The 27,335-nt window shown below is 43.6% G+C and overlaps 1 protein-coding gene across 1 annotated transcript in view; it reads left to right on the top strand.

Moving 5' to 3' along the window:
• LAMP1 (lysosomal associated membrane protein 1) overlaps positions 1 to 27,335 on the top strand; it is a 93,262-nt gene that overhangs the window by 14,582 nt on the left and 51,345 nt on the right. Inside the window, exon 2 of the mRNA XM_077482849.1 lies at positions 26,055 to 26,173. Coding sequence (XP_077338975.1) covers positions 26,055 to 26,173 — 119 coding nt within the window. The remainder of the gene's footprint in view (positions 1 to 26,054; positions 26,174 to 27,335) is intronic.

Genomic DNA, 27,335 nt, shown 5'->3' with positions numbered 1-27,335 from the left:
CTCCTGTTGACTGAGCTGAGTCACAGCTCTGTATGTCCATTCAGACAGAGCCCTGGCTGCCCCTTCTCTCCCCTGATTGGCTAACTGACTTTGACAGCCGTGGGTGCCAATGGCGCCACTGCTGTCTCACCCAATCGGTAGGAGAGTCTCGTAAGGCTAAGACACTAGTGGAAATTGCTGGAGAGTGATTGACCTCAGGTAAGTAATGGGGGGGTCGGAATTTCGGCCAGCAAAAGACCGATGAGAGCTTTTCAGGGGATAAGGATGAGGACACTGAACATTGAAGCTTGGGGATAAGGATGAGGACACTGAACATTGAAGCTCGGGGATAAGGATGAGGACACTGAACATTGAAGCTCGGGGATAAGGATGAGGACACTGAACATTGAAGCTCGGGGATAAGGATGAGGACACTGAACATTGAAGCTCGGGGATAAGGATGAGGACACTGAACATTGAAGCTCGGGGATAAGGATGAGGACACTGAACATTGAAGCTCGGGGATAAGGATGAGGACACTGAACATTGAAGCTCGGGGATAAGGATGAGGACACTGAACATTGAAGCTCGGGGATAAGGATGAGGACACTGAACATTGAAGCAGGGGGATAAGGATGAAGACACTGAACATTGAAGCTCGGGGATAGGGATGAGGACACTGAAAATTGAAGCTCGGGGATAAGGATGAGGACACTGAACATTGAAGCATGTAGCTCAGGATAGGCACTACAAGTCCCAGCAATGCAAAACCTACTAGGTAACAAGGGAAGTATTAGTGTTGTAATGCATGGCCCAGTGTTTGTGTTATGTGTAACATCACTTCCGTAACATTATGTGATGGTTTCGCTGAACTGTATTGCCGAAACTATGTTGGAGCGCATCGCGCATGCGCAGTACACAATTTCTGGCAGCAACGTCACTTCCGCAGCATCCTGTGATAGGCAGCAAAATATGACACTACACCAGCATTTTTATAGTGACGTGAAACTAGCGGGTGTGTTTGTTTTTTTTTTTTTTTTTAATGCTTGTCTCAGACTTCCTGTGCTACTGTGGCTACATTTGCTCCCTTCATGCCCCCCTTCTATGTTATCACAGCCCCACTTTCCTGCTTACCCTCAAGGTGTTCTACACATTAACATGCAGACACATTGAGCTCTATGGGCTTTGTGGTACACAAGCATGGGACATGAAATAACAGCACTGCTCACTCTACACTAGCAGTGGTAAGGTGCATCTGTGGACAATATGGAGCCTGAAAATAATAGATATAGGTTGTTTTATTTTTTTTTTAAAGGAAATAAAAAAAAAAAACAGAGCTATGGTGTACTTGATATTTTGGAACTGTTGCAAAAAAAATTTTGTGTCTCACATTAAGGTTTTTATCCTGGGATAAAGTGGTGTGCTCTTTATCCACTTTCAAATCTTGTAGAAAACATGTTGACCTGCCTTTTAACCCGTGCAATAGTATCTCATGACTTTCTGACATTGTTTAATCAGTCTTTGCTCAGGTATCAAGCTGAAGAAATTGATGGAAAGTTCAACGAAACCTGCATTGTCTTTGCTCAGTGGAATTCTTCTATTATATAGTGCCAACAGCCTGTGCAGCTCTTTACAACAAGAGGACAAACAGTACAGTTACAATTCAATACACAAATCGGAGGGCCTGCTCATTAGAGGTTACATTATAGGAGACTGTGTATTAATCTAATACTGTAAGATAAAGGATTGATTATTGGCAAAAAAGGTTATATACAATTGGGTTTGGATAAATACCCACAAAAGATCTGTAATGGCAAAAGCTTTTTTTTTTTTTTTTTTTTTTTTTTTTTTTTTTTTTTTTTACCAGTAAAGAAGAAATTCAAACATTTCCCCATTTTAAGCGTGCTTCTTCTCCTGTACCAGGGGAACCAGCCTCTAGGCAGTCTCAATGGCCTCAACCATCGGGTTCAAGGGGAAAACCCCTGGGGCAGAAAGCCCACAAAACAAAATGCTAAAGCCTCTTTATGAAGGGGTGCCCCCTCTTGCTTTGGGGGAAGGCTCCTGCAATTTTCAAGGATCTGGTAGGAACAATGTCGAGACAGATGGGTGGCTTCTGCTGTTACTCTAGGTTACAAACTAGAGTTTTGAGATTTTCCATCTCCTCGTATTCCAAGGTCAAATGTTCCCAAGGACCCAGAGAAGAAGGCTCTCCTTCTAGCGCTGGATCATCTATTATCCAAGTCGGTGATATCAGAGGTTCCCTTAGAGGAACAGGGCACAGGTCTTTATTCAAACCTTTTTATGGTTACAAAACCGGTTACAAAAACAGAGAAGACCTATTCTAGATCTCAAAGATCTGAATCGGCACTTGAACATCCGATCCTTTCGCATGGAGTCAATCCGGTCGGTTGTTGCCATTCTCCAAGGAGGGGAGTTTTTGGCTTTTATCGATATCAAAGATGCATATTTCCAGCTCTCCAGAAATTTCTACGCCTTGAAGTAGAAAATCGTCATTTTCAGTTTGTGGCCCTGCCATTCGCTCTAGCCACAGCACCACGGGTGTTCTCAAATTCTGGCACCTCCTCTAGCCAGATTAAGGGCTCAAGGCATAACGGTCCTAGCCTACTTAGACAATCTGCTTTTAATCATTCAGTTTCAGGTCTAAACCAGTCTGGTCACAACTGTAAACTACCTGGAATTTCTAGGCTGGATTCTCAACCTAGAAAAATCCATCAAGGAGATTACAGTACTTGGGTCTGGTCAGATGCCATACAGAAAAAGGTATTTCTACCCCAGACAAGAATCGGTTTCATTGTAGAGCTAATTCAACTCATCAAAGCAAAGCAAAAGCCTTCCATTCAGTTGTGCATGAGATTGTTGGGGAAAAATTGTGGCCTCCTTCGAGGCCTTCCATTACGCACAGTTTCATTCAAGATCGTTACAAAACACAATCCTGTCGGCCTGGAACAAGAAGGTACAGGTCTTAGATTTTCCAATACTCCTGGCTCCCGACATGCGTCAGAGCCTAAATTGTTGGTTGGTATCCAGCAACCTCCAAAAGAGGAAATTGTTTCTACCAGTCTCCTGGAAAGTGGTGACAATGGATGCCAGCCTTCTAGGCTGGGGAGCAGCCCTGGAAGAGGATTCTGTCCAGGGGAGATGGTCTAAGTTGGAAAGGACCTTGTCTATTAACATTTTGGAGATTCGGACAGTTTGTCTGGCTCAAGTCCTGAGTCGTAAAGCCCAAAAAGAAGTGAATCATGTTCTTACTTGGGCAGGACACAATGTCCCTTGCCTATCGGCAGTATTCATTCCGGGAATAGAAAATTGGCAGGTGGACTGCTTGAGTCGCCAACAATTATTTCCGGGGGAATGGTCTCTTCACCCCAACATCTTCCTAGCAATATGTCAAGTGGGGTACTCCAGACGTGGACCTGTTAGCGTCCAGATTCAACAACAATGTCGACAACTTTGTGTTGAACAAAGGATCCGCTAGCTTGCGGGACAGACGCATTAGTCTTCCCATGGGATCAGTTTTCTCTGATCTATGCATTTCTTCCAGTTCTGCTACTTCTGCGTCGTCTTCGCAGGATCAAGCAGGAACAAAAGGAGGTGATTCTGGTGGCCCAGAAGATCTTGCTTTGCGAGATCATAAAGATGGCAGTAGGAGTCCCAGACCTTCTCACACAAGGTCCGTTATTTCATCCTACCTTACAGACGCTAAATTTAATGGTTTGGCTATTGAGACCTGCATTCTAAAGGATTGTGGGTTGTCTCCTTTGGTAGTGTCTACCTTGAATAATGCCAGGAAGCCGGCTTCCATAGTCATTTACTATAGAGACTGGAAGGCATATGTTTCCTGTTGTGAATCCAGGAGTTGGCACCCCAGGAAATATGTCATAGATGGGATCCTTGTTTTCCTGCAAATAGGATTAGAAATTAAACTGGCTTTGAATACTATCAAGGGCCAGATTTCGGCCTTGTCAGTATTTTTTCAGTGGCCTCTGGCTTCTCACTCTTTAGTGCGTAGCTTTGTTCAGGGGGTAACATGGATCAATCCCCCTTTCAAGGCACCTCTAAATTCTTGGGATTTAAACTTGGTCTTATCGGCTTTACAGAAACAGCCTTTTGAACCTTTTACGTGAAATTCCCTTGGTTCTTTTGTCCTAGAAAGAGAGAGTTTTTCTGGTTGCCATTTCTTCTGCTAGAAGAGTATCAGAACTAGCAACTCTGTCTTGTAAGGAGCCATATCTGATCATGCATAAGGATAAGGTGGTGTTACATCCTCATCTTGAATTCCTACCAAAGGTGGTGACAGGTTTTCACTTTCATAGCTAATTGTGGTAGTATTGTGATATTAAAGAGGGATTCCACCTACAAAAAAAATATTAAAAGCCAGCAGCTATAAATACTACAGCTGCTGACTTTTAATAAATGGACACTCGCCTGTCCCGGGTTCCAGCGATGCCAATCGATCTCTCGGCTGCTGCCGTCACCATTCTAGACGAGGGAATCATGAAGTGAAGCGAATCGGCTTCACTTCCCGGTTCCCTACTGCGCATGCACGAGTCGAGCAGCGCAATAGGAATTGTCCACGCTGTCTGAGACCCATGTGTGTCCCAGCAGACAGCGCGGCAGGATAGGAAATGGCGTAGACTCCTACGGGAGTCTATGCCCGCAAGTGGGTGTAAATACCTGTCTTTGACAGGTATCTCCACCCCCCCCTCCCCCTTGAAAGGTGCCAATTGTGACACCGGAGGGGGGGGAGGGTTCCGATCAGCGGAAGTTCCACTTTAGGGTGGAACCCCGCTTTTAACGATAGCATGTGCTTAGAGCAGTGCTCGACAAAACCCGGTCGCCAGGTCGCATTGGCGACTAGAATCAGCGACCTTGCGCCTGGGGCAGCATAGCTGGGGGTATCCCGTCTCCGTGGACCCCCCCCCCCCCCGCGCGATCGCGTCGGGCCGCGCCGCAGGCGGCCGGTAATTGAGCCCCCGGCTTTGAGGCCTTCTGTGATCCTATGGTTCCTTCTGGAATCTGGCGCCCTCTTGTGGTGGCCATTGGAATTACAACCAACAATGCTAATGGGCCAGTCTTTCTCCATCCCTTTACTTAGAACCCCTAACCAAAAAAAAAAAATTATATATATATATATATATATATATATATATATATATATATATATATATATATATATATATATATATATATATATATATATATATATTATATATTATATATATATATATATATATATATATATATATACAAAAATTTTATTTAATAAAAAAAAAAAAGACAACAGTAAAGTTAGCCCAATTTTTTTTTTTTTTTTTTTATATTGTGAAAGATAATGTTACGCCGAGTAAATCGATACCCAACATGTCACGCTTCAAAATTGCGCCCGCTCATGGAATGGCGACAAACTTTTACCCTTTAAAATCTCCATAGGCGACGTTTAAAAAATTCTTCAGGTTGCACGTTTTGAGTTACAGAGGAGGTCTGGGGCTAGAATTATTGCTCTTACTCTACCGATCGCAGCGATACCTCACATGTGTGGTTTGAACACCGCTTTCATATATGCGTTCGCTTCTGCACGCAAGCTTGGCAAGACAGGGCGCATTTAAAACAATTTTTTTTTCTTATTTTAACTTTTATTTTTATTTTTTTCACTGTTCTTTTAAAAAAAAAAAAAAAAAAAAAAAAAGTGTGTCACTTGTATTCCTATTACAAGGAATGTAAAAATCCCTTGTAATAGAAAAAAGCATGACAGGTCCTCTTATATATGAGATCTGGGGTCAGAGACCTCACATCTCATATTTACACTAAAATGCAATTTAAAAATGTCCCTCTAAGAGCTATGGGCAATGACTTGGAGACAGGTGGGGGGGCTGGGGGCTATCTTCCCCTCACTCGTCTCCATGTCAGGCCAGGGACAGGTCCAGATCGCCGTCACGGACCTGGCTCCTAACTTTTTTAGCTGGCTCCTAGATTCCAAGCAAATTTGTCAACCCCTGGCTTAGAGTATAGATAGACTAAACTATAGGGACTAGACAAAGTAATACATAACTGATGATGATAATAATAATAGGTTGTATTGGTTACCGTATATACTCGAGTATAAGCCGAGATTTTCAGCCTCTTTTTTGAGGCTGAAAGTGCCCCCCTCGGCTTATACTCGAGTCATCGCTGTCTGTCTGCCCGATCAGCGTGTCGAGCAGACAGACAGCGGCCATTCTAGGATTCAAAGGCCGCGCCTCCGTCTCCGCCTTCGCCTGTGATAGGCGGAACACTGAATTTCCCAGCAGTCTGTGTTCCGCCTATCACGGACGTCCTCTCATCCTCGTCCGTAGTATGAGGATGAGCGGACGTCCATGATAGGCGGACCACTGACTGCTGGGAAATTGAGTGTTCCGCCTATCACGGACATCCGATAGGCGGAACACTCAATTTCCCAGCAGTCAGTGGGAAATTGAGTGTTCCGCCTATCACCGACGGAGGCGCGGCTTTTGAATCCTAGAATGGCCACCGACGAAGAGCTGCGGGCCGGGACGGGACGCAGGCCGGGACGGGACGCAGGCCGGGACGGGACGCAGGCCGGGACGGGACGCAGGCCGGGACGGACACACACACACACACACACACACACACACACACACGGATGCATGCACACACAGGGATGGATGGACACACAGGGATGGATGGACACACAGGGATGCATGGACACACACACACACACACACACACACGGATGCATGCACACACACAGGGATGGATGGACACACACACACACACACGGATGCATGGACACACACACACACACACGGATGCATGGACACACACACACACACACGGATGCATGGACACACACACACACACACGGATGCATGGACACACACACACACACACACACGGATGCATGGACACACACACACACACACACACGGATGCATGGACACACACACACACACACACACGGATGCATGGACACACACACACACACACACACGGATGCATGGACACACACACACACACACACACGGATGCATGGACACACACAGGGATGGACGACACACAGGGATGGACAGGCATGTCTCACCCTCGGCTTATACACGAGTCAATAATTTTTTCCAGTTTTTTGGGGGTAAATTGGGGACCTCGGCTTATATTCGGGTCGGCCTATACTCGAGTATATACGGTAGTTTCCAAGATATGGTTCTTCCTCCTTTCTTCCCAGAGCCTCGATCTAGGGAAGAAAAGGCACTACATTCCCTTTTTTATGTAGTGAGAGCGGTCAGAGTGTATTTAAAGGCGACCACTCAGGTTCGTAAAACAGATGTTTTATTCGTACTGCCAGATGGCCCAAAAAGGATGGGCAACGTCAAAATCCACTATTTCCAATTGGATTCGTCAAGTGATTGTTCAGGCTTGCGGCTTAAAGAAGAAAATTCCTCTTTTTTCATGTTAAAGCGCACTCAACCAGGGCGGTTAGTGCCTCTTGGGCAGTGCATCATCAGGCCTCTATGGCTCAGATCTGTAAGGCTGCAACTTGGTCTTCAGTTCATACGTTTACCAGATTTTATCAAATCGATGTTAAAGGTCATGAGGATATTGCCTTCAGGTGGAGTGTACTGCAGTATGAGTCTTCTGGCCTCCTTTTGTTGTCTCCCTCTCTTCAGTTGCCATTGCTATGTGACATCCCACATAGTAACTACTATGGCTCTGTGTCCCCTGATGTAAGAAAAGAAAACAGGATTTTTAAAACCGCTTACCTGTAAAATCCTTTTCTTTGTACATCAGGGGACACAGAGGTCCATCCCTTATTATACACTTGTATTGCTTGGCTACAAAACTGAGGACTCCCAGTAATGGGAGGGGTTATATATGGGAGTTACACATCTTGACTCGTACTGCAGTACACTGCGCCCGAAGGCAATATCCTCATGACCTTTTAACATCGATTTAATAAAATCTGGTAATCTTGCTTTAGAGGAGTGCCAGTGTCCATCAACTGTCGGTTCCCATATAAACCCACATAGTAAGTACTATGGCTCTGTGTCCCCTGATGTACATCAAGAAAAGGATTTTACGGGTAAGCTGTTTTAAAAATCCTGTTTTTGCAAATCTCCTAAACGGTGTAGGTTTAGGAGATCTTTCTTGCACCTACAGGTAAGCCTTAATCTAGGCTTATCTGTAAGTCAAAGTGGTCTGTAAGGGTTTACAACCGCTTTAATGGTCTACCCTTATGCAGGCTATCCCCCTTCAGTCTATTATGAATGCTGCTGCTAGACTAATACACCTCATTAACCGATCCATGACTGCTGCTCCTCTCTGCCAATCCCTTCACTGGCTTCCCCCTACCCCACCGTATAAAATTCAAAATGCTAACCACAACATACAAGGCCATCGCCCCCAGCTACATCACCAACCTCATCTGCAGCTATCGCCCAAATCGTCCCCTCCGCTCCTCCCAGGACCTCCTGCTCTCTAGCTCCCTTGTTACCGCCTCCTCATGCTCGCCTTCAGGACTTCTACAGAGCCTCTCCCTGCCTCTGGAATTCCCTGCCCTGGTATATCCGATCTGCCCCTAACCTGTCCATCTTTAGGAGATCCCTGAAAACTCACTTATTCAGTGAAGCCTATCCCACACCCACCTAACTGTCCCTGAGCCACCCCCATCAAATCATTCCCTACATCTATTACCTTTTGTACAACCCCCTCCCTTTTTTGAATGTAAGCTCTACAAGCAGGGCCCTTCTGTCCCTTTTTGTATTGTGCTGTCCCCCCTCTACGTTGTAAAGTGCTGCGTAAACTGTTGGCGAGATATAAATCATGTATAATAATGAATGCTCCCGAGCTACTGCGATTCCTAATTGATGAAAAAAGGCAAAGTAAACTGGTGTATTACTGGTACCCCCCCCCCCCCCCCCTCTTGTGCCAGTCCTGGGTTTCAGATTCCTTGTTTACTGCTGTGCTGTGAATTTAGACTTGTATATGTTAAAAGACAAGTAAACCCTGATGAGGAATTAAACCCCCTCAAAGTAAAAGTATAATGGGCTAGTATGCATTGCGTACTGGCTCATTATGTTGTGCTTACTTGCAAATGAAGCATGCGATGTCACCGCTGGTGGCCGCATCCATCTTCACCCACTTCACCCCTCTTGCTTCTGGGGCCGTGGACTCTGGCTCTTTGACTGGCCAGAGCTGTGTGACTTCACTCCCTTGCATGCGTGTGGGAGCCACTGGTCACGGTGCAGGCCATTTAGAAAAGGCACGGTCATGCCCTTTCTCCAGTGTGCATGCGTTGACTATGTCGGTAAATATCTCCTAAACCGTGCAAGTGTAGGAGATATTTCCATTATCTACAGGTAAGCGGTGTAACTAGGTTTACAACCACTTTAAAGGTTTAAATTCACCTTTTAGGGACATGTTAAATCCATTTTAGGATGTAATCTGCTCCTATATACCTACCTCCCACCGCCATTACCCCCCTCTGTGAAAACAGGTGGACTATCTTCCCTCTTCACTCACTGTTAGAATTCAAAAAAAGCCCAGCATCATTCAGTCACTGTTTTTTCTTTGAATGCATAGACTACAACTACTATCTACCATTGTGCCTGGTGGCTTGTAGTTTTATGTGAGATGAGCGCTCTAGTAGTTGATTCTGCCTGCCCAATATGGGAGGTACGGAAAGGCTGCAGGCATTGCACCCATAATCTGATGGTTGTGGGTGTAGTGTTTTACAAGCCTCATTGTGTAAAAATCCATGCACATTTTCTTACCTGCAAAAAGGTATGTATATATATATTTTTTTTTTTTTTTTTACCGAAAGGTTGCACTTATACTTTCAAAGATAACGGATGCACCTGGAAAGTCCATGTGATTGGCTCAGTCCCCTGTACCTTGGATTGTTTTATCAGGATTGAAGCTATTCCTTTAATTTCTAGTTGCCTGCGCATCTAACAATGTTGCCTAATATTGTTAAGGCTTAGGCTTGTTGTTCTAGCTTGCATACTCCTGAAAACCGGTTTACCTGGGGCATGCCTATCACTTGCTTTCATTATTGTTTAAGTAATAAATGAAACTTTGTTCTGTTCATGGATACAGAAACAAAACAGTATTTGCGAAGAGAGGATTGAATACTGTTCAGTGGTGGGTGTGTGTGTGTGTGTGGGGTTTTTTTTTTTTTTTTTTTATTTATTTATTTATTTTTATATATATATATATATATATATATATATATATATATATATATATATATATATATATATATATATATATATATATATATATATATATAAAAAAAAAACCTAGTCATCCTCCCTTGGGTTTACTGTAATTTTAGACTGGTCCCCACAGACTTTTTTTTCTTCTCTCCGCTAAAGGTCATGGGTCCAGTCAACATCCTCTAGTACCCTGGTCCCCAACCTGCAGCCCAAGGTCCAAGTGTATCCTTTAGTGATTTGAAGAAAGAGCGTCAGGGCTTTAAATGAGGTGTGTGTATATTGTGGATAATCAAAGGAGTCAAAGTAAAACATGAACAAGTATTTGTCATGATTGAATAGGTACATGGCAGACAATACATACAATAATGGCACATACTGTAACAAATTGTGTATCCAAATCATTTACATGAAGTGCGACGCTTGGGTCCTGGTAGTCAATAGAGGGAACATTTTGAGATTTGAAAGGGGTCCCCGAAATATTAATCAAGTCTAGCAGTTTCATGCAACATTGCCCTGTTGTCTCTGACCATTTTTATGGAGAATTATATGCAGCCTCTTTTGGAGACCTTGGATCCACATTTGAGGCCCCTTTTACCTTTGCATGTTGGCAACCATTGCTCTAGTGCAATGCTAGGCACATAGCCCTTCACTGGATGCAACAGCGTTAACGGACAGTCCACTGCCACAGAGAAGATGGGGTATTGGCTCCCAGAGAAGCAGGGATCAGGTAAGTAAAACTGCTTTTTCACTACTCTGGACCTAAATGGCATTTAACCCTTTAAGTGCAGCAGTAGCCTCAATGCAGAAGGATTTTTAATTTCCTCCATAATAGGCTTTGAGGCTTCAGTCACCTAGGCATATGCATATTTTCTGCAGGTACTTGCTGATGGAACTAGCAGAAGTTGCTGCTGAAAAATGCACACCTAAAGTACTCGCATTTAGGCGCATGCAATTCTTTGAATTTATAGGCGTTTACACGTGTTTATTTTAATTTTTTTCATTTTGTAGATGCAGCTGTGTATATAGCATGCCATTGATTTCTATAATGCTGTGTTTCAATGCATATAAAACGAAATGCTGCATGCATTTTAAACATGGCATTTTAGACTTCCATGTAAATAAGTCCTAAGTTTTGATGTTTACTACATGCAGCCATCAAGTGGCATGTTAGAGGCTACAACTTTTATGCTGTGAAGATCCTGTGTAATTTGCACTTTTGTTCATACGCCCTCCATGTCTTCAAGCTTATATGGTCTCTGAATCTTTAGGTCAACATATAAAAAGGTACTGAGGTTTGTTTCATGTAATTCTAATTGCATTATCCTTTTTTATGTGCAGATTTTTAATTATCAGTTTATAAATGTGTAACCTTTTACTGTAAAACTTCCAAACCATAGTTCCTTTTTTGCCTGTATTAAACTTACAGATGTAACGAACACCAGGAAGTTTGGTCTTTCAGATGGTTTTGATGGATTGCTGTTGTAAAAGTCCTGAACTGTAAAGGGATGTGGCACGTTTGCGAAAGGAAAAAGAAAAATCTCCAGTTCTTTAACCAGTTCCATACCGGGCCATTGTAAAATGTCCCTTTGGGACACAGCCCATCCCCGATTTACATGCTCTGTCCTCATGCAGAGTGCCGATTGGGGCTTGCCACCCGGACACAGCCCATCCCCGATCACAGTAAAGAGCCAATGAAATTGTCTCTTTACCACGTGACCAGCTGTGTCCAATCGCAGCCAGCCACAGTAGCAAGTGGTTACCGGGTTCTCCTCACCGATCGTGTGTGAGGAGGAGATTGCGTTAACTGGCCCCCCCCCCCCAAAGTAATAAAGAGGACCTGTCTTCTGCCTCATAGAATATACCTTGAGGTGTTTTGCGTTCCAAAATGGGGTCATTTTGTGGGTAATACCATTGTCCTGGTGCTCCAGTGCCTTTAAAGTGTAATGGGTAAATAGGAAATTAGATGTGTAATTTATGCTCCTAGAATGCCTGACGGCGCTCCCTGCATGTTGGACCTCTCTATGTGTACAGGCTGTGAAAGTCTCACATGTGGTATCGCCATACTCTGGAGGAGTAGCAGAATGAATTTTGGGGTCTAATTGCAAGTATGCATATGCTGCATTTGTCAGAAATAACTTGTTCTGACGTGTGTGTGTGTGTGTGTGTGTGTGTGTGTGTGTGTGTGTGTGGAAAAAAATGACAAGGTCAAAAAAACTCGCCATGCCTTTCACTAAATACCTTGGACTGTCTACTTTTTAAAAAGGGGTAATTTGGGGGGTATTTGTACATTTCAGGGCCTCAAGAAATAAGAGGTCGTCGGTACATCCATGTGTGATCAATTTTCAGTGATTGGCACCATAGCTTGATTCAGAGTTAGGCTGGGTTCACACTGCTGCGGTGATGGGATTGGATGTGATTTGCACCGCACTGCAGTGCAAATCCCATCCGATCTCTGTGCGATGCGAGTTCAACCATACAAACAGTATGGGCTGGATGTGATGCTAATTCAGCCAAACTCGCACGGGACCCTTTTTTTGGTCCGCAGCAGAATCGGATCGCATGGGTGTTCACACCATGCAATCCGATTCCTGTCAGAGTTTGCAGATCGCACTGCGATATGCAAACTAATCTGGGGGTGTCATTAACTTTTCACTGACACTCCCAGCAGTTCGCATAGGGCATTGTCAACTGCCGCCGGGAGGCATGCGATGCGGGAACCCGCAGCGGATTTGCAGCATTCCCGCATCGCAGCACTGTGAACCCAGCCTCAGACTCTACTTTCACACAGACCAAATAAATATACACTGATTTGGGTTATTTTTACCAAAGATATGTAGCAGTATAAATTTTGACCTAAATTTATGAACAAAATTTTATCATAGAAACTAAAGTGGTGTAGTGTGTGGGCTTTTTGCTTATGTCTCAAAAAATAAAAATACCACCAAAAAGCTCTATTCGTGTGAAAGAAAATTATAAAAATGTTTGGGTACAGTGTTGCATGACTGAGTAATTGGCATTCAAAGTGTGAGAGTGCTGACAGCTGAAAATTGGTCTGGGCAAGAAGGGGGTTATAAGTGTCCTGTGTTGAAGTGGTTACAGGGCAATTGAGTTGGAATTTTCTTTCCTACTGTGCCTTGCTGACCTTCATAGGCTTATTATAAACATTAGTAGGGCTGCAACTAACGATTATTTTCATAATCGGATAAAAAAAAAAACTGAAAGGGGAGAAATCCGCACGCACGCTCGTACGTGTCCCCCCAGTATAGATGACACATTCCTCCCCTCTCACATGGTGTCACTGCCCCACCTCCTCAGTGCTCCCCTCCGGTGTCTCGGGTTTTCTCACCCCTTCATGGTGACAGCGGCTCCTCCTTGGTGTGCCGGGGTGCTGTGGGGCGGAGTCTCAGTCCGGACCTGCCACATGTGACTCGGCTGAGTCCTCTGAATGGAGCGAAGGGCACCCCGAAGCCAGGAGATGGATGCACGCATGTGCAGAGCACAACCTCCAATCACGGCAGCGCTGGAAAGCGGCCCGGCGAGGGCTTGCCGCGCCTGCACTCTGCGGCGGGTCTATCGGAAGGCTGCTGGGTAGAGGGGGAGGAGGAGCCGAAAGCAGCGCAGGTGTGTTGCTGGCGGGACGTCAGCTGGGTGGAGAATGCAAGCAGGTGTAGCTGCGTGCTCATGGACGTGGTGCATGCGTAGGACACGGGAGGATACACAGGATTCTAATGGACCGGCAGGGGGGAAGGTGCGGACTAGGGGTGCAACGGATCAAAAAACTCACGGATCGGATCGTTCCTCAGATCAGAGTCACGGATCGGATCAATTTTCGGATCAGCAAAAAGAATAACCCTATCCCCGCCCCCCATAGCCACATAGTGTTATACCTTTTATTTAAATAAACAATCTCCCCCAATAAAATGCAGCTTATTACAAGCATAAAAACATAGTCAGCATATCACTGATGATTTGCGCCAAGCTCACCACTGATCAAAGTTCCTCCAAACAGAGCGCCATGATGAGTCCCGGGATGCCTATTGCCGCAAATTGTCAGTGATATGTTATGTTTTTATGCTTGTAATAAGCTGCATTTTATTGGGGGGGGGAGAGATAGTGTTGTACCTTTTGTTGATTTAAATAAAAAAAATAAAAAAAAAAGTGGCTGTGCCGAGCAAGTGGAAAGGCTTAGATAGGATTAGATAATTAACTACTATCTATTAGATAGTAGTTAGTTGTTAGATTAGGTAATAAATGTAGTGGTACCTGCATAAAAGAAGTTTTGAATGAGGGCAGGCAAGGCATCCAGCGTGACTCCTCCAGAATTCCTTCACTTGGGCTGACACAGGCTGAACAACGCGCTGGGGTTGATGTCAGCTCGCCGCCGGGTGTACCAAGATGGCCGCCAGCTCCGGAGCTAGGCTGAAGCCGGGGCCTTTCCTAAGGCCGTGCCCTGCTCCGCAGATCGCATGGTGTGGACCAACTAATCGATAATTAAAATCGTTGACAACGATTTTCATTATCGATTAATCGTTTCAGCCCTAAATATTAGTTTGCTTGCAATACATCGCTGTAAAATTTGTCAAGGTTATGGTTACTATGGTTCACACATTTTATTTTTGAATTTGTTTAGCAGTGTGCATCACTGTATGGTGTACCCAATCCCTTTTAAAAGAAATTTGTATGCCTTGGCCACGGTAACAATACAGAAAATTCAGGCCTGTCGATTCCAAGACTGCTGACTTTTGTAGATCCCGCCACCGTGTTTACAGCAGATGTATCTAAAGGCATCCTGCATATTGTATGCAGTTTGATGGATTATCTGTTTGGAACTTATTACTATTTCCATTTACACAAGGCCCAGGTTTTACAATCTTTACACCGGTGTAGGAAAGCCTGTGCAAATTCCATCAGATTGTGTAATGGAAGTGTTGAGCCACTATTTAATTTTGGAGGGTTTTTTTGTGATTGTATTTAGTGACTATTCTGTTATAGGAAACCTTTGGGGGCAGAGATATGGTAGCTTTATTGCTGATTTGTTTTTGAAGCCCAGCTCCAGGTTTCAGGTACCACCATGTATTAAGGTACAAAACCAGCTGGTTGCAGCTCCCCCAGAGCCCCCCCCCCCCAATACTTGTCTAAAACCCCATTTTGAGCCAGCAATGTGCATAAGAGCTCTCCTGGGTCTCTCTCGGAACACGGGGGAAACACTGGCAGGGTACCCAAAATGAATAGGATTGGGGCTGCTCTGTGCAAAACCACACATTTTCCACATTATGTTACAGCCTTATGCCAAAATTGATTAAATTCATTATGTTCCTCAAAATTCTACAAACAGTACCCCATAATGACAGCATGAAAGAAGTTTGTTTTGAAAGATTTGCACATTTATTAACCACTTCAGTACCGGGCTAAAGTCATATGATGTCCGCAGATGGGATCGCCCATCCTGCCGGGGGCGTCATGACGTTGTCTGTTTCTCGCCTCGCCTGCGTCGATCGGGGATGAGGTGTGTCCCTCAGACACAGTCCATCCGAGATCTGTGTAAAGTGCCATTTAAAATGGCTCTACCATGTGACCGGCTGTGTCCAATCACAGCCAGTCACATGTACTGCCCACGTGCACGGCGCACCTAGAGCGGCAATTGGGGACAAAAGGCTATCACCCTGACACAACTTATGTCTCAAAAAAAACAAACCCCAATGATGATTAAATACCACCAAAAGAAAGTTCTATGTGTATATAAAAAAAATTGTTTGGGTACAGTGTTGCATGACTGAGTAATTGGCATTCAAAGTGTGAGAGCGCTGAAAGCTAAAAATTGGTCTGGGCAGGAAGGGTGTATAAATGGCGTGTAGTGAAGTGTTTACTTGAGAGTTATTTTTTTTTTTTTTTTTTTTTTTTTTTTTCCCATTTTTATTCACAGCCTTTGCCATGACTCTCAAAATTGAGCTCAGCTTGTTTCCACTGATAATCCTTGAGATGTTTCTACAACTTGATTGGAATCTACCTGTGGTAAATTCAGTTGATTTGGAAAAGCACACACCTGTCTATATAAGGTCCCACTGTTAACAGTGCATGTCAGAGCACAAATCAAGCCATAAGGTCCAAGGAATTGCCTGTAGACCTCAGACAGGATTGTATTGAGGCACAAATCTGGGGAAGGGTACAGAAAGTGTCTACAGCATTGAAGGTCTCAATCACCCAGGCCGTTTACAATGTGATCGCTCCATCAAATGATGGAGCGCTCACTTGTAAACAAACCGGCGCCATGTCATGACACTGGTTCCTCTCTCCCCTCTCTGTACTGATCGTACAGAGAGGGGAGAGATCAGATGGATGCAGTGCTGTGGGATGCATCTGTAGTGCCCACAGCACAGCTCTTTGACAGCATGCTCTGCCATGCTCTGCCAATGCTCTGCCGTACCCAGCCATGCTCTGCCAATATTACAGTGGGGGAGATTGTGGATATTACAGTGGGCACTATATGGCGGTGGAATTTTCACAGGTTTTTGCATATTCAATTATTTGCTGATCCGATCCGTGACTCTGATCCAAAAAAACAATCCGATCCTTGAGTTTTTTTTTTTTTTTTGATCCGTTGCACCCCTATTGGAAACAGTATTTGTGAGAGTTATTTAGGTATTTACCTACCAATTTTGATTCTGTTGAAACTAAATGATGTTGATAAGCTACATTTTGTGTACTGAAGGCCTTGAAGCCCAGATACCCAGACCATATTTATCAGCAGTGATTGATTTGACGTGATGACTAATTTACTGCATTTTGTAGCATTTATCAGAGTTGTTGCATTTTTATAGCTGGAAAAACTCCACCCTACTAGTTCTGTTTTTTTTTTTTTTTTTTTTTTTTTTTTTTTATTATTTTTTTTTTTTTTCCCAGTCAGAAAATGCCCCTGCCAAAAACTGCTGATGAAAACCTGTGTGCATGTACATAGGCTAACATGCTGCATAATTTATTGGCTGCATTTTTTTTTTTTTTCCTGCCAAAGCGCAGCTGCCAGGAGGAAGGGGTTCTAAGATAGGTTTTCAAAACGTCCTGAGGCTTTATGTACACTGCTGCTGGTGTACGGACATTTAGGAGCAGTTGGGCATTTCTTTATATTTTAATTTTTTTCTTTTTTTTTTTTTCAGCTGCCCTTGAACTCTCCTCATCCTATCAGTACATGTACTCAGGGTCGTTTCTAGGCAGTCAAATTTTATTTTTTTTTTCAAATATAAATTTTATTAAGTAAACTCCGGAAGGGAATACCCCACAATACAGGCAGTAAAAAGACAAAAAAACGCGTAGAGTTCTCAGTACAAAAAGCAATGTGGTATCAAGAGCGTACAGGCATTCAAACAATGCAGCGAACCATATACAATAAAACAATAGAGTACATAGGAGATCGTTGCTTTTGCAGCAGGTAAGGACAGTGAACCTGCGAACTCCGTGGAACGGTACAAGAGTGGGGTACAGTATCCGAGCCTCCTCCGACTAACCACAGGGAGGAAACTCAGAGTTACCGGAGGTGGAGAGGGATAGGAGTAGGAGGACAGAAGTGAGGGGTAAAGAGGAGGAGGTGGGGGAGGGGGAAAGAGATAAGGGACAGAAAAAGACAAAGAATAGACCGATAGACACGGCGGTGGATCGGATCATCCGTAACGTAAATAGAACCAAGGGAGGATCACGACTTTAGCAGGGCTTGGCCTTCCCCGGAGAAGATAAACAAGCACCAGCCATCCCATGTTTTTTTGTATGCCTCCTGTTTGTGCTGTGCAGTAAGGATAAGGTCTTCCAACCTCCGTATGTCCTCCACCTTCCGCAACCAATGCGCCACTGTTGGTGGGGCACTGCGCTTCCAGCATAAGGGAATACAAGCCTTAGCTGCATTGAGAAGGTGACACATAAGGGATTTCCTATATTTTTTGAGGGGGACCACTGATAGATGCAGCAAAAAAAAGCGGCATCATCCGGGATGGGGTAGGCCGCGAACTGCTGGGATATGCGGCGGACCTCCATCCAGAACGATCGCAGTCTGGGGCAGGACCAGAACACGTGGAGCAGAGTACCCTTCTCCTCCCCACAGCGCCAGCACCGATCCGAAGACGAAGGGTAGCACTTGCTCAGCCTGGAAGGCGTTAGGTACCAACGGGTAAGGATTTTAAAGTTGGTTTCCTGAATCTTGGTGCAAAGAGAAGATTTAAGGGCTAGGGTGATAATACGGTTTGTGTGAAGCGGTGAGAATTCACGGCCCAGGTCCCGTTCCCACTTAGATAAACAGGGCAATACAGGTGGTTCTACGGGTGAGGATAACAGGGTATAGGTCTGAGAAAGCACGTGAGTCAATGGGTCAGTTGTTGAGCACAGGTCCTCAAATGGCGTCAGATGTCGTGTAAAGTCCCGCGGGTGTGGTAACGAATGTAGGAAATGGTGTAGTTGTAAAGCCGTCCAGGACGGTAGACGGAATGTCCCTGACGCCATAGTAAGTTCCGTCAAAGAGGGCCAACTCCCCTCCGTCAAGAAACTGGCCGCGCTGTCGTGGCCGGCTTCCACCAGAGACGCGTAGTTAGCACAGCTTAAGCCTGGTTCAAAACTCGGATGACCTAAGATGGGAAGTAGGGGAGAAAGTACAGAGATAAGGGCAGTCTTGGCGGCGACCGCATGACTGTGTTTCAGCGTCGTGCCAATAAGGGGGTGTAGTTTTAGGGGCGCCGGGAGGTCCCTGTAGCACCACAGGGCTCCTTTCAAGGGTATGCATGTCTGGTCCTGTTCAGGTTGTACCCAGAGTTTGGACGCCCCGTTACGTCTCCAGTCAACGATCCTCCCCAAGTGGGACGCCAAGTAGTAGTTGCGTACATCAGGAAGTGCAAGGCCCCCCCAACGTTTGGGCAGCGTCAGCTGCGCATAGCGCAGCCTTGGCTTCTTATGAGCCCAGACAAATTTGGTAAAAAGAGCTTGCACTTGTCTAAAAAAAAGAGGTGGTATGTGTATGGGCAGGGCCTGGATGAGGTAAATAAATTTGGGTAGAATGTTCATTTTCAGGAGGTTACATCTCCCAAACCAGGAGTGCAAACCTCCCTGCCATTGCTCTAGAAGTAACCTAGGCAGTCGAATTTAAGTGTGTTTTGGAAAGCAAAAAAAGCATTCAGGACAGATTTTCCGAGGCATTTGAAACGCCAAACTCCTGTGTTTAAAAAAAAAAAAAAAAAAAAAAAAACGTATCCAAACGCAGCAAAATAGATAAATTTTAAACGTCGCTTACTATCTGTCAAGTTAAATCGTTGAGGGGAGGTTGTAAAATGTCCTGTGTACATTAAGCCCAATACACACACTGCTTTATTAAGCCTTAGAATGGTCTAAGGCTAATTTCACACTGAAGTGCCACTAAAGCGCTGGTCACTTTTGCAGTACTTTGCTGCTCTTTTCAGGCGACCATGGTTTTTAAAAAAGACTTGTTTTGTGGCTTTTTCAAAGTACTTTGGAAGTGCTGCCCCAAAGATGCTGCTTGCAGGACTTTTTTACCGTAAGAAAAAGTCTAGAGCGGCAGCGCTTCCCGCAAGCGTTTTAGCTCTAGAAAAAGGGCTTTACAGGCCCCTTTTTCTAGAGCTAAAATGCCTGAAAACTGCCTCAATGTGAAAGGGGTCTAAATTCTGATTAGCAGCTGGGTTACAGCAGCTCTTCTCCTTCTTCTCCTTCTTCTCCTTCTTCTTCTCTTTTTTTTTTTTAAGTGTCTTTAGGTTTGACTTCATATTTATTATATGGTTTTGGTAAATCTAAAGTTATACAAGAAAATTGTGCAATGTATGGTCAGCCGTAGATGTGTTGGTGGCAATAGAACAAGCTGTAAGTAAAAGTAGCAGTGTGTGGGGACAAACCATTTCCATGGACCTGAATACCTACCATAGCCAGTTTTCACAGGCCACTGAAGTTCCACTTTAAGATGACAGTAATACATATTTCACTTTCTTTTCGTTTAGTGATCTTATCTTGCAAAAATGATTTTATGGCCAGTTCACACAATTTCTGCGTTCTAGATGTGTGTTTGCATGCATGGTTTTTCTCCTCCTTTTTCCCCATCTCAGTTGAGAACATGTGCATTTTGTCGTGTTCCTGGTGCGTTCCTTACTGAAAAAAATACAACCTGTTCTACTTTTTTTGATTGCACTGATGTGAACTAGCCTTTGTAATCCATGCTAAACACTGTCTGCATTTTTGATGCAGAATAAAAATAGACGTCGCTCTGTGGGTAAAGAGAGGACATTTTAAAAATGCTCATCCTGTGCTATTTACTTTATTAATTTTTCCCACAGAGTGACGCCTACTTTCTTGGCTTCAGCATTCCTTGTTCTTTGAATTTTGGGGAGGTTTGGCATCTTTCAGTTTTAATTGCATTATTTCTAAGCAATTATTTAAGCATCAACAAGTGCAGCTATCTTGAGCAGGAGGGTTTGGAGACTCAGTCCTGTCTGTCATTTTTTTATATGGAATGTTTTCATTTGTGACACCACTATAATATATGTGAGTTTCTTTTAAATTACATAACATGCAAAGATCCTATACCATATTTTATTGCTATATGATTAGATTTATGACTTTTAAACCACTATATTATAGATACTCCATTGCTCTTCTCAGTAACCTCTGAAGAAGTTACTCAATACACTGAAACCTGTCTGGTGAATATAGAGAATTCCCAAGTGATATCTGTGGTGATTTTGTTTCACTATTGTAACCATTCCAATATATTATTCTTTTTTTTTTTTCCAACATGTCCGTGTCTTTTAAAGTCCACTTAAGGGTTTCTCTTTCCGTATTGCTTATGCAGAATAGACACCGCCCACTCCTCTATGGGCAGTCGGATAAAAGGGCTTGTTCACGCCACACGTGCATGGAAACTGATGGAAAAACTGCAGATTTCACTTGCAGAGACATCAGTTTTCATGCATGTTAGTTATGTGCCCTATGACACCAATGTTGATGTCGTGCCCTTCTTTCTTTATTTTCCCCATGTAGAAAACCTGCATACAGATTCCTGCGCAGAAAGCTGCATGTTGTGGTGTGAAGTACAGGAACAATGTGTTTTTTATTTTTTGTGCCCTTGCAGAACGCGGGCAGAAAAACTGACTTCTCTGCACCATGGTGTGAAAGAGGCCTAAATGGACCCCCTGTCTGTTTTACATCTGTCATCTGATCCCAGATGGATGGGGAAAGGAGCCCCATCAATTTGTTTGTATTGGTTCGGATGTTGCTGGGTGTAAACTGATATGTCTGACTCCTGCCCCTCCATAGAGGGCAATGGATGGTCCGATCGACTCCATCTAAAAAACTAACAGGCAGACCCGATGAGTCGGCCTGTTAGGGGCCTCATGTAATCTATAGACAGAAAAAGAGAAATTTTTATTTGATGCGTTGGTAAAAAAAAAATAAAAATCAACAGATAAATACTCTGGAAACTGTAAGTAGCATTTTCACTTTCGGATGGGTCCCCCTCCCCCCTCCTGGCTATGCCTGTGTAGTACAGCCTCCATAGAAGTCAAGACAAAAAGAATAAGTGCTCTTTGAAAGTGAGCGTACTGTTTTTTTTTTTTTTTTTTTTTTTTTTTTTTCCCTCTTTTATAATTGACCGTTTTTAAAAACCTGTCCTGTGCATGCATGGTTCAGGTTGGCGACTGCTTATTGAAGGGGATGTGAAGATGACGGCCCTCAAACCTCAGTACTCGGAATACTTCCTAAGCCAGCCATGGCTGCTCCTCTACAGTATATGTATCTTTGCAGGTTATATATCTGTGCAGGAACTGAGGGTGTTTTTTTTTTTTTTTTAATATATTAACAACTGAAAGCTTTATAAATAACGGGTGGACTACCTTTCCTACAAGAATTAAAAATTAACCCCTTTACATTTTTTCAATTTGCAAAAGCCTTTTATTAACCACTTCAGCCCCGGACCAATTAACAGCCTAAGGACCAGGGGTATTTTTACAATTTCGCACTGCACTGCTTTAACTGGTAATTGCGCGGTCATGCAATGTTGTACCCAAACGAAATTTGTGTCCTTTTCTTCCCACAAATAGATTTCTTTTGATGGTATTTGATTGCCTCTGCAATATTTATTTATTTTTTGCGATATAAATGGAAAAAGACCGAAAATTTTGAGAAAAAATGATATTTTCTACTTTTTGTTATAAGGAAAATCCAATAAACTCAATTTTAGTCATACATTTAGGGCAAAATTTATTCAGCCACATGTCTTTAGTAAAAAAAAATGTCAATAAGCGTATATTTATTGGTTTGCGCAAAAGTTATAGCGTCTACAAACTAGAGTACATTTTCTGGAATTTACAGCTTTTAATTTACGACTGCCTATCTCATTTCTTGAGGTGCTAAAATGGCAGGGCAGTAGACACCCCAAAAGTTGTGGAGAGGCATGTTGAGCCCATTGAATATTTTTTTTTTTTTTTTTTTTTTGTTTGTCTAAAGTGATTGAATAATGACACACAAAAAAAAAAGTTTACAAAAAGTTGTCACTAAATGATATATTGCTCACACATGCCATAGTTATATGTGGAATTGCACCCCAAAATATATTCTGCTGCTTCTCCTGAGTACGGGGATACCACATATGTGGGACTTTTTGGGAGTCTAGCTGCGTACGGCACCCCGAAATCCAATCACTGCCTTCAGGATTTCTAAGGGTGCAAATTTTTGATTTCACTCCTCACTACCTATCAGAGTTTCGAAGGCCATAAAGTGCCAAAATAACACAACCCCCCCCCCCCCCCCCATGACCCCATTTTGGAAAGTAGACACCCCAAGCTATTTACTGAGAGGCATGTTTAGTCCATGAAATATTTTATATTTTGCCACAAGTTGCAGGAATTTTTACAATTTTTTTTTTTTTTTTTTTTTTGCACAAAGTTGTCACTAAATGATATATTGCTCACACATGCTATGGACATAAGTCAAATTAGACCCCAAAATAAATTCTGCTGCTTCTCCCGAGTACGGGGATACCACATGTGGGGGACTTTTTGGGAGCCTAGCCACGTATGGGACCCCGAAAACCAAGCACTGCCTTCCGGATTTAAATCTAAAATGCTACCAAAAAAAACTGTTAGCGATCGCAGAGATCAGGCCTGACTCTCTGATCGCTGCAGTTATGTGTTTAGTGTTTTGTAAGTGACAGTGATCGATCGATACTTCACTTGGGTGGGCTGGGCAGAGGGGCAAAATGCAGGTGCCAGCAGGTATCTGGGCTGATCCCGCTAACAATGCGTTTTTTTTTGGAACCCTAAACTGCTGGGGACGCTAGTATAGATCTGATCAGATATTGATCTGTTCAGATTCTATACCACTACGGGAGGTTTATGCTTTGCGTGTGGGTGTTAGCGGTACTGGCACTAACCTAGTGCTGCCTGGGGCGATGCAGACCCTGACCCTAAAACCTAATTGATATCACCCGCCGGGTGATCAGGGGGTTTACCCTTTATTGGGTAATAAATGGTGGGTACCCTGATGCTATAAAAAGCAAACTAACCATAGTCACCCGTAACACTTATACGGTGATCACTGGTGAAAGGGTTAACTAGGGGGCAATCGGGGGGTTCAAATTTTTATTAGGTAGTACATGGGGGTCCCTGGCACTATATAAAAACCTGACGGGGAACCAAAATAACTAACTGGCTAACCAGCGTCACCAGTGACACTTTTATACTGTGATCGCTGGTGAAAGGGTTAACTAGGGGCAATCAGGGGGTTAAAACCATTATTGGGTAGTATATGGGGGTACCTAGCGCTATAAAAACCCGGCGGTGAACCTAAAAAAATAACTAGCTACCTAACGACACTAATGCAGCGATCAGAAAAATGATCGCTTAGTGACACTGGCAAAAGGGGGTGAAAGGGTTAACTAGGGGCAATCGGGGTTAAACCTTTATTGGGGGGTGGTAGGGGGCTACCCTGGACCTAACACTAACTGCCCTGACAGTTTTTACTTTTACAACTGACACTGAATCCACTCCAAAGACATGCAGGTAGGTTAATTGGCTTCTGTCCAAAATTGGCCCTAGTATATGAATGGGGACCTTGGATTGTGGGCTCCTTGAGGGTAGGGACTGATGTGAGTGTGCTATGTACAGGGATGGGGACAATTGTAGACACTCACTCAGGTTGAACTGGATGGACTGGTGTCTTTATTCAACCTTACTAACTATGAAACTATGAAACTATGAAACTATGAAACTATGAAACTATGAAACTATGAAACTATGAACAGTAAATAAATGATCACTGCAATCAGTGACACTGTGACTGGGGGGGGGAGGGGGGCGATCGGGGGGGGGGGGGTTTGTGTGCCTGTGTGTGCCTACATGTCAGTTTAGTGTTGGTGCACACTTACTTTCTGTCTTCTCCTCGTAGTCCGGTCAAAAAGACCGCCCGAGGAGAATGACATCACTTCCTCCTGCCTGTGTTTACACTACACAGGCAGGGGGAAGCTTCTCATTCGCCAGGAGCGATCGAGAGGGGATGGCCAGAAACCAACGGTCATCCCCCTCATCCCGGATTGCTCCTGCAGCAAAACGGACCGCCGCATCCAGCGGGAGGGGGTCCGATTGGACCCCCCCCACCCGCTGGAAGGCAAGCACGTACATGTACGTGCTTGTTCCTGCCGGTGCCATTGTAATGACGTACATTGGCAATACGGCAGTCCTTAAGTGGTTAAAGAGTTCACAAGATGGCTTGCTGTTAACTTTTTTTATTTAGAAGCCTCTTCTTTGCCCATCACACTTCCCAACACACCTACAGATTCACAGCATCAATTAGGAAGTAAGGTTTGTTTGAGATTACCAGCTAAAAAATAATAATTTTATTGCCTTTTTATACATCCGCACTACAAACTATTGTGTAATTATATGAATTTTCTAGCTTTTTAAATACATTTTAGCAGTTGTACAATTTTATTACCATTGTTTTCTACTTTCATATATTCACTCCATTAAGCATTGTTCCATTACATTTCCCATAACCTTTATAGAGTGTTAGATAATTACTCCAACAGCACAGCACCAATTCTCTATACAAGTTAACACATTTGTTATGGATAAGCGAACAGGTGCATGCAGGGGTTGATGATTTTATAACACTGTTTTCTACTTAAAGTAAGATCGTGGGAGTATCCAGAACACATTTATTACCCATTGCCAGTATAGCAGCAGTTGCCTCCTCACTGCCTGTTTTAAACACCTAAATGCTGGACCACTGCACCTGTAAGCATTGGGTGGTTGCAGTGCAGTGCCCTTCACTTGAATAGGTCACTTTTTTGGTGTGAGGTGGTGCCTGCCATACGTGATATGGGCTGTATGCCCTACCGTGACGTGTACACCACTGGTCGCTGCCCATTCAACTAAGGGGGGGGGCAATTGGTGAGGGCAGTAAACGCAGCTCAGTCACATGGTGAATATGACCTCATGGAACATGAAACCGTAGTTTGAATAGCTTGGGCATGAAGCCATGGAAAGATGGACTCTCGATAGTGAAATAAAATCTGAGAAGGGCAGATGTGCTCACCTGGCTAACAGATAAAATTGTAGCCCTCAGGTGGAGTCTGTACACAGCTAAGCTTTGTACTGTAAATGAAGTACGGGTTTGACTTTTGAGAGCTATCCGTATAGCTAGTACTAGATACACTGCAGGATTCTATATACCAAGGCCTCCGTTCTCCAGTGCTTGGCTGAGTTATCACATTCCTCTTTTAGCCCACAACTTAGGAGAAATTCCTGCCATGTAAAGTAAATATTTGTTTTCGCCTATATTTCTGCGATTTACTTCAGTTTTCTTTTCTGATCCTTACAGGTTTTCTGCAGTCTGCCTCCTGTGTTAGATTTGAAGTCAAAGATTCAGCTAACAAAACCTGCATATTGGCCGACCTCTCTGTTAATTTCACAGTTGAATACACTGCTGGCACAAAACAGGTAATGTTTATACTGGTAATATTCTATATTTCACTGCTTTTTTTTTTTTTTTTTTTTTTTTTTTTTGCATCAAAAACTAATGGAAAGTAGGTTATACGGTTTTCAATGGCATAGTTCATACCAGTGCTTGCAGTTCTAGTTCCAGGGACAAAAAGTAGGACATGCTGCATTTTTACTGGACTGGAAGGCTGTGAAACGCACTGAAATGCGGATGTCCTTATTTAAGGTTAAGAAAAAGAGCCGGGGGGGAGGAGGAGAAGCACTGGACTGCATCAAAAACTAACTCGCCAAAAATGTACATGCAGAAAAGCATTTGTAAGGCATCCGGACTGTGCTTCTATGGTGTGAACTGGCCCTTCTATTATATTTGTCCTGGAGTAAGCTCTTAAACTTATTTCCCTCTGTACTGTTTTGCAATTCTTGTCTAGCTCTCTTGGAATATATTTTTATTATAAATTTTCAACACTAAATCCGCTAAGTACATCTCAGGTGCATTTAAACAGAAGATATGCCAAGTATGCTCTCTTTTTACAAATCGGGCACAGACAAAGTAGAAAAGCTGATCTCCTGCAAGCATGCTGCAGAGTGGGACCCATGCTCTGTGTGGAAGCAGCAGTCTCTGTAGCACTCAAACCGTGCTGAGTCAGACCTAGAGGTCTACAGTTGGCAAAGTTCCATCCTGTCCTTCCACTTTCTAGCAGCGGACAGTCTTCTCTATTCAGGCTGTGGCTGTTTTCTGGAAAAAAAAAAGAACTGGAAGACTTTGCACACCTCATGTTTTGATGCACCGGAAAGTATTTCGATAATTTTAAGGGACCATTCACACCAGTGAGCTGCAGTACTACATTGCCTTGATGTACATAACTTGTGTTGGTGCACTGCAGTGGCATGCTTTTCTGCCGGAGCCTGACATTGCAGTCATGATCCACTGTTTATGGGGCCAATGCCGTGGTCCATTGATCATGGAGGAAATGCTTTGCAGGTTCCTGTGAAAAAAATAAAAAATAAATGCATGTACTTTGTTCATTTGTTTTTATTTTTCCCAAAAGGTGAACTTGCCCTTTTTAAGTATGTGGGAACGTTTTTTTGTTCTGTATGCTCCCTTGTTTTTGCATCCTTTTTTTTTACATCAATATAAAAATTAACCACGCACAGTACGCAA

The sequence above is a fragment of the Lithobates pipiens genome, unplaced genomic scaffold (assembly GCF_037356315.1).
Source record: "Lithobates pipiens isolate NorthernLeopardFrog02 unplaced genomic scaffold, aLitPip1_a1.2 Scaffold_16, whole genome shotgun sequence".
NCBI lineage: Eukaryota > Metazoa > Chordata > Amphibia > Anura > Ranidae > Lithobates > Lithobates pipiens.
Note: the sequence above shows the minus strand (reverse complement) of the source record. Positions and strands in the feature narration are given on the sequence as shown.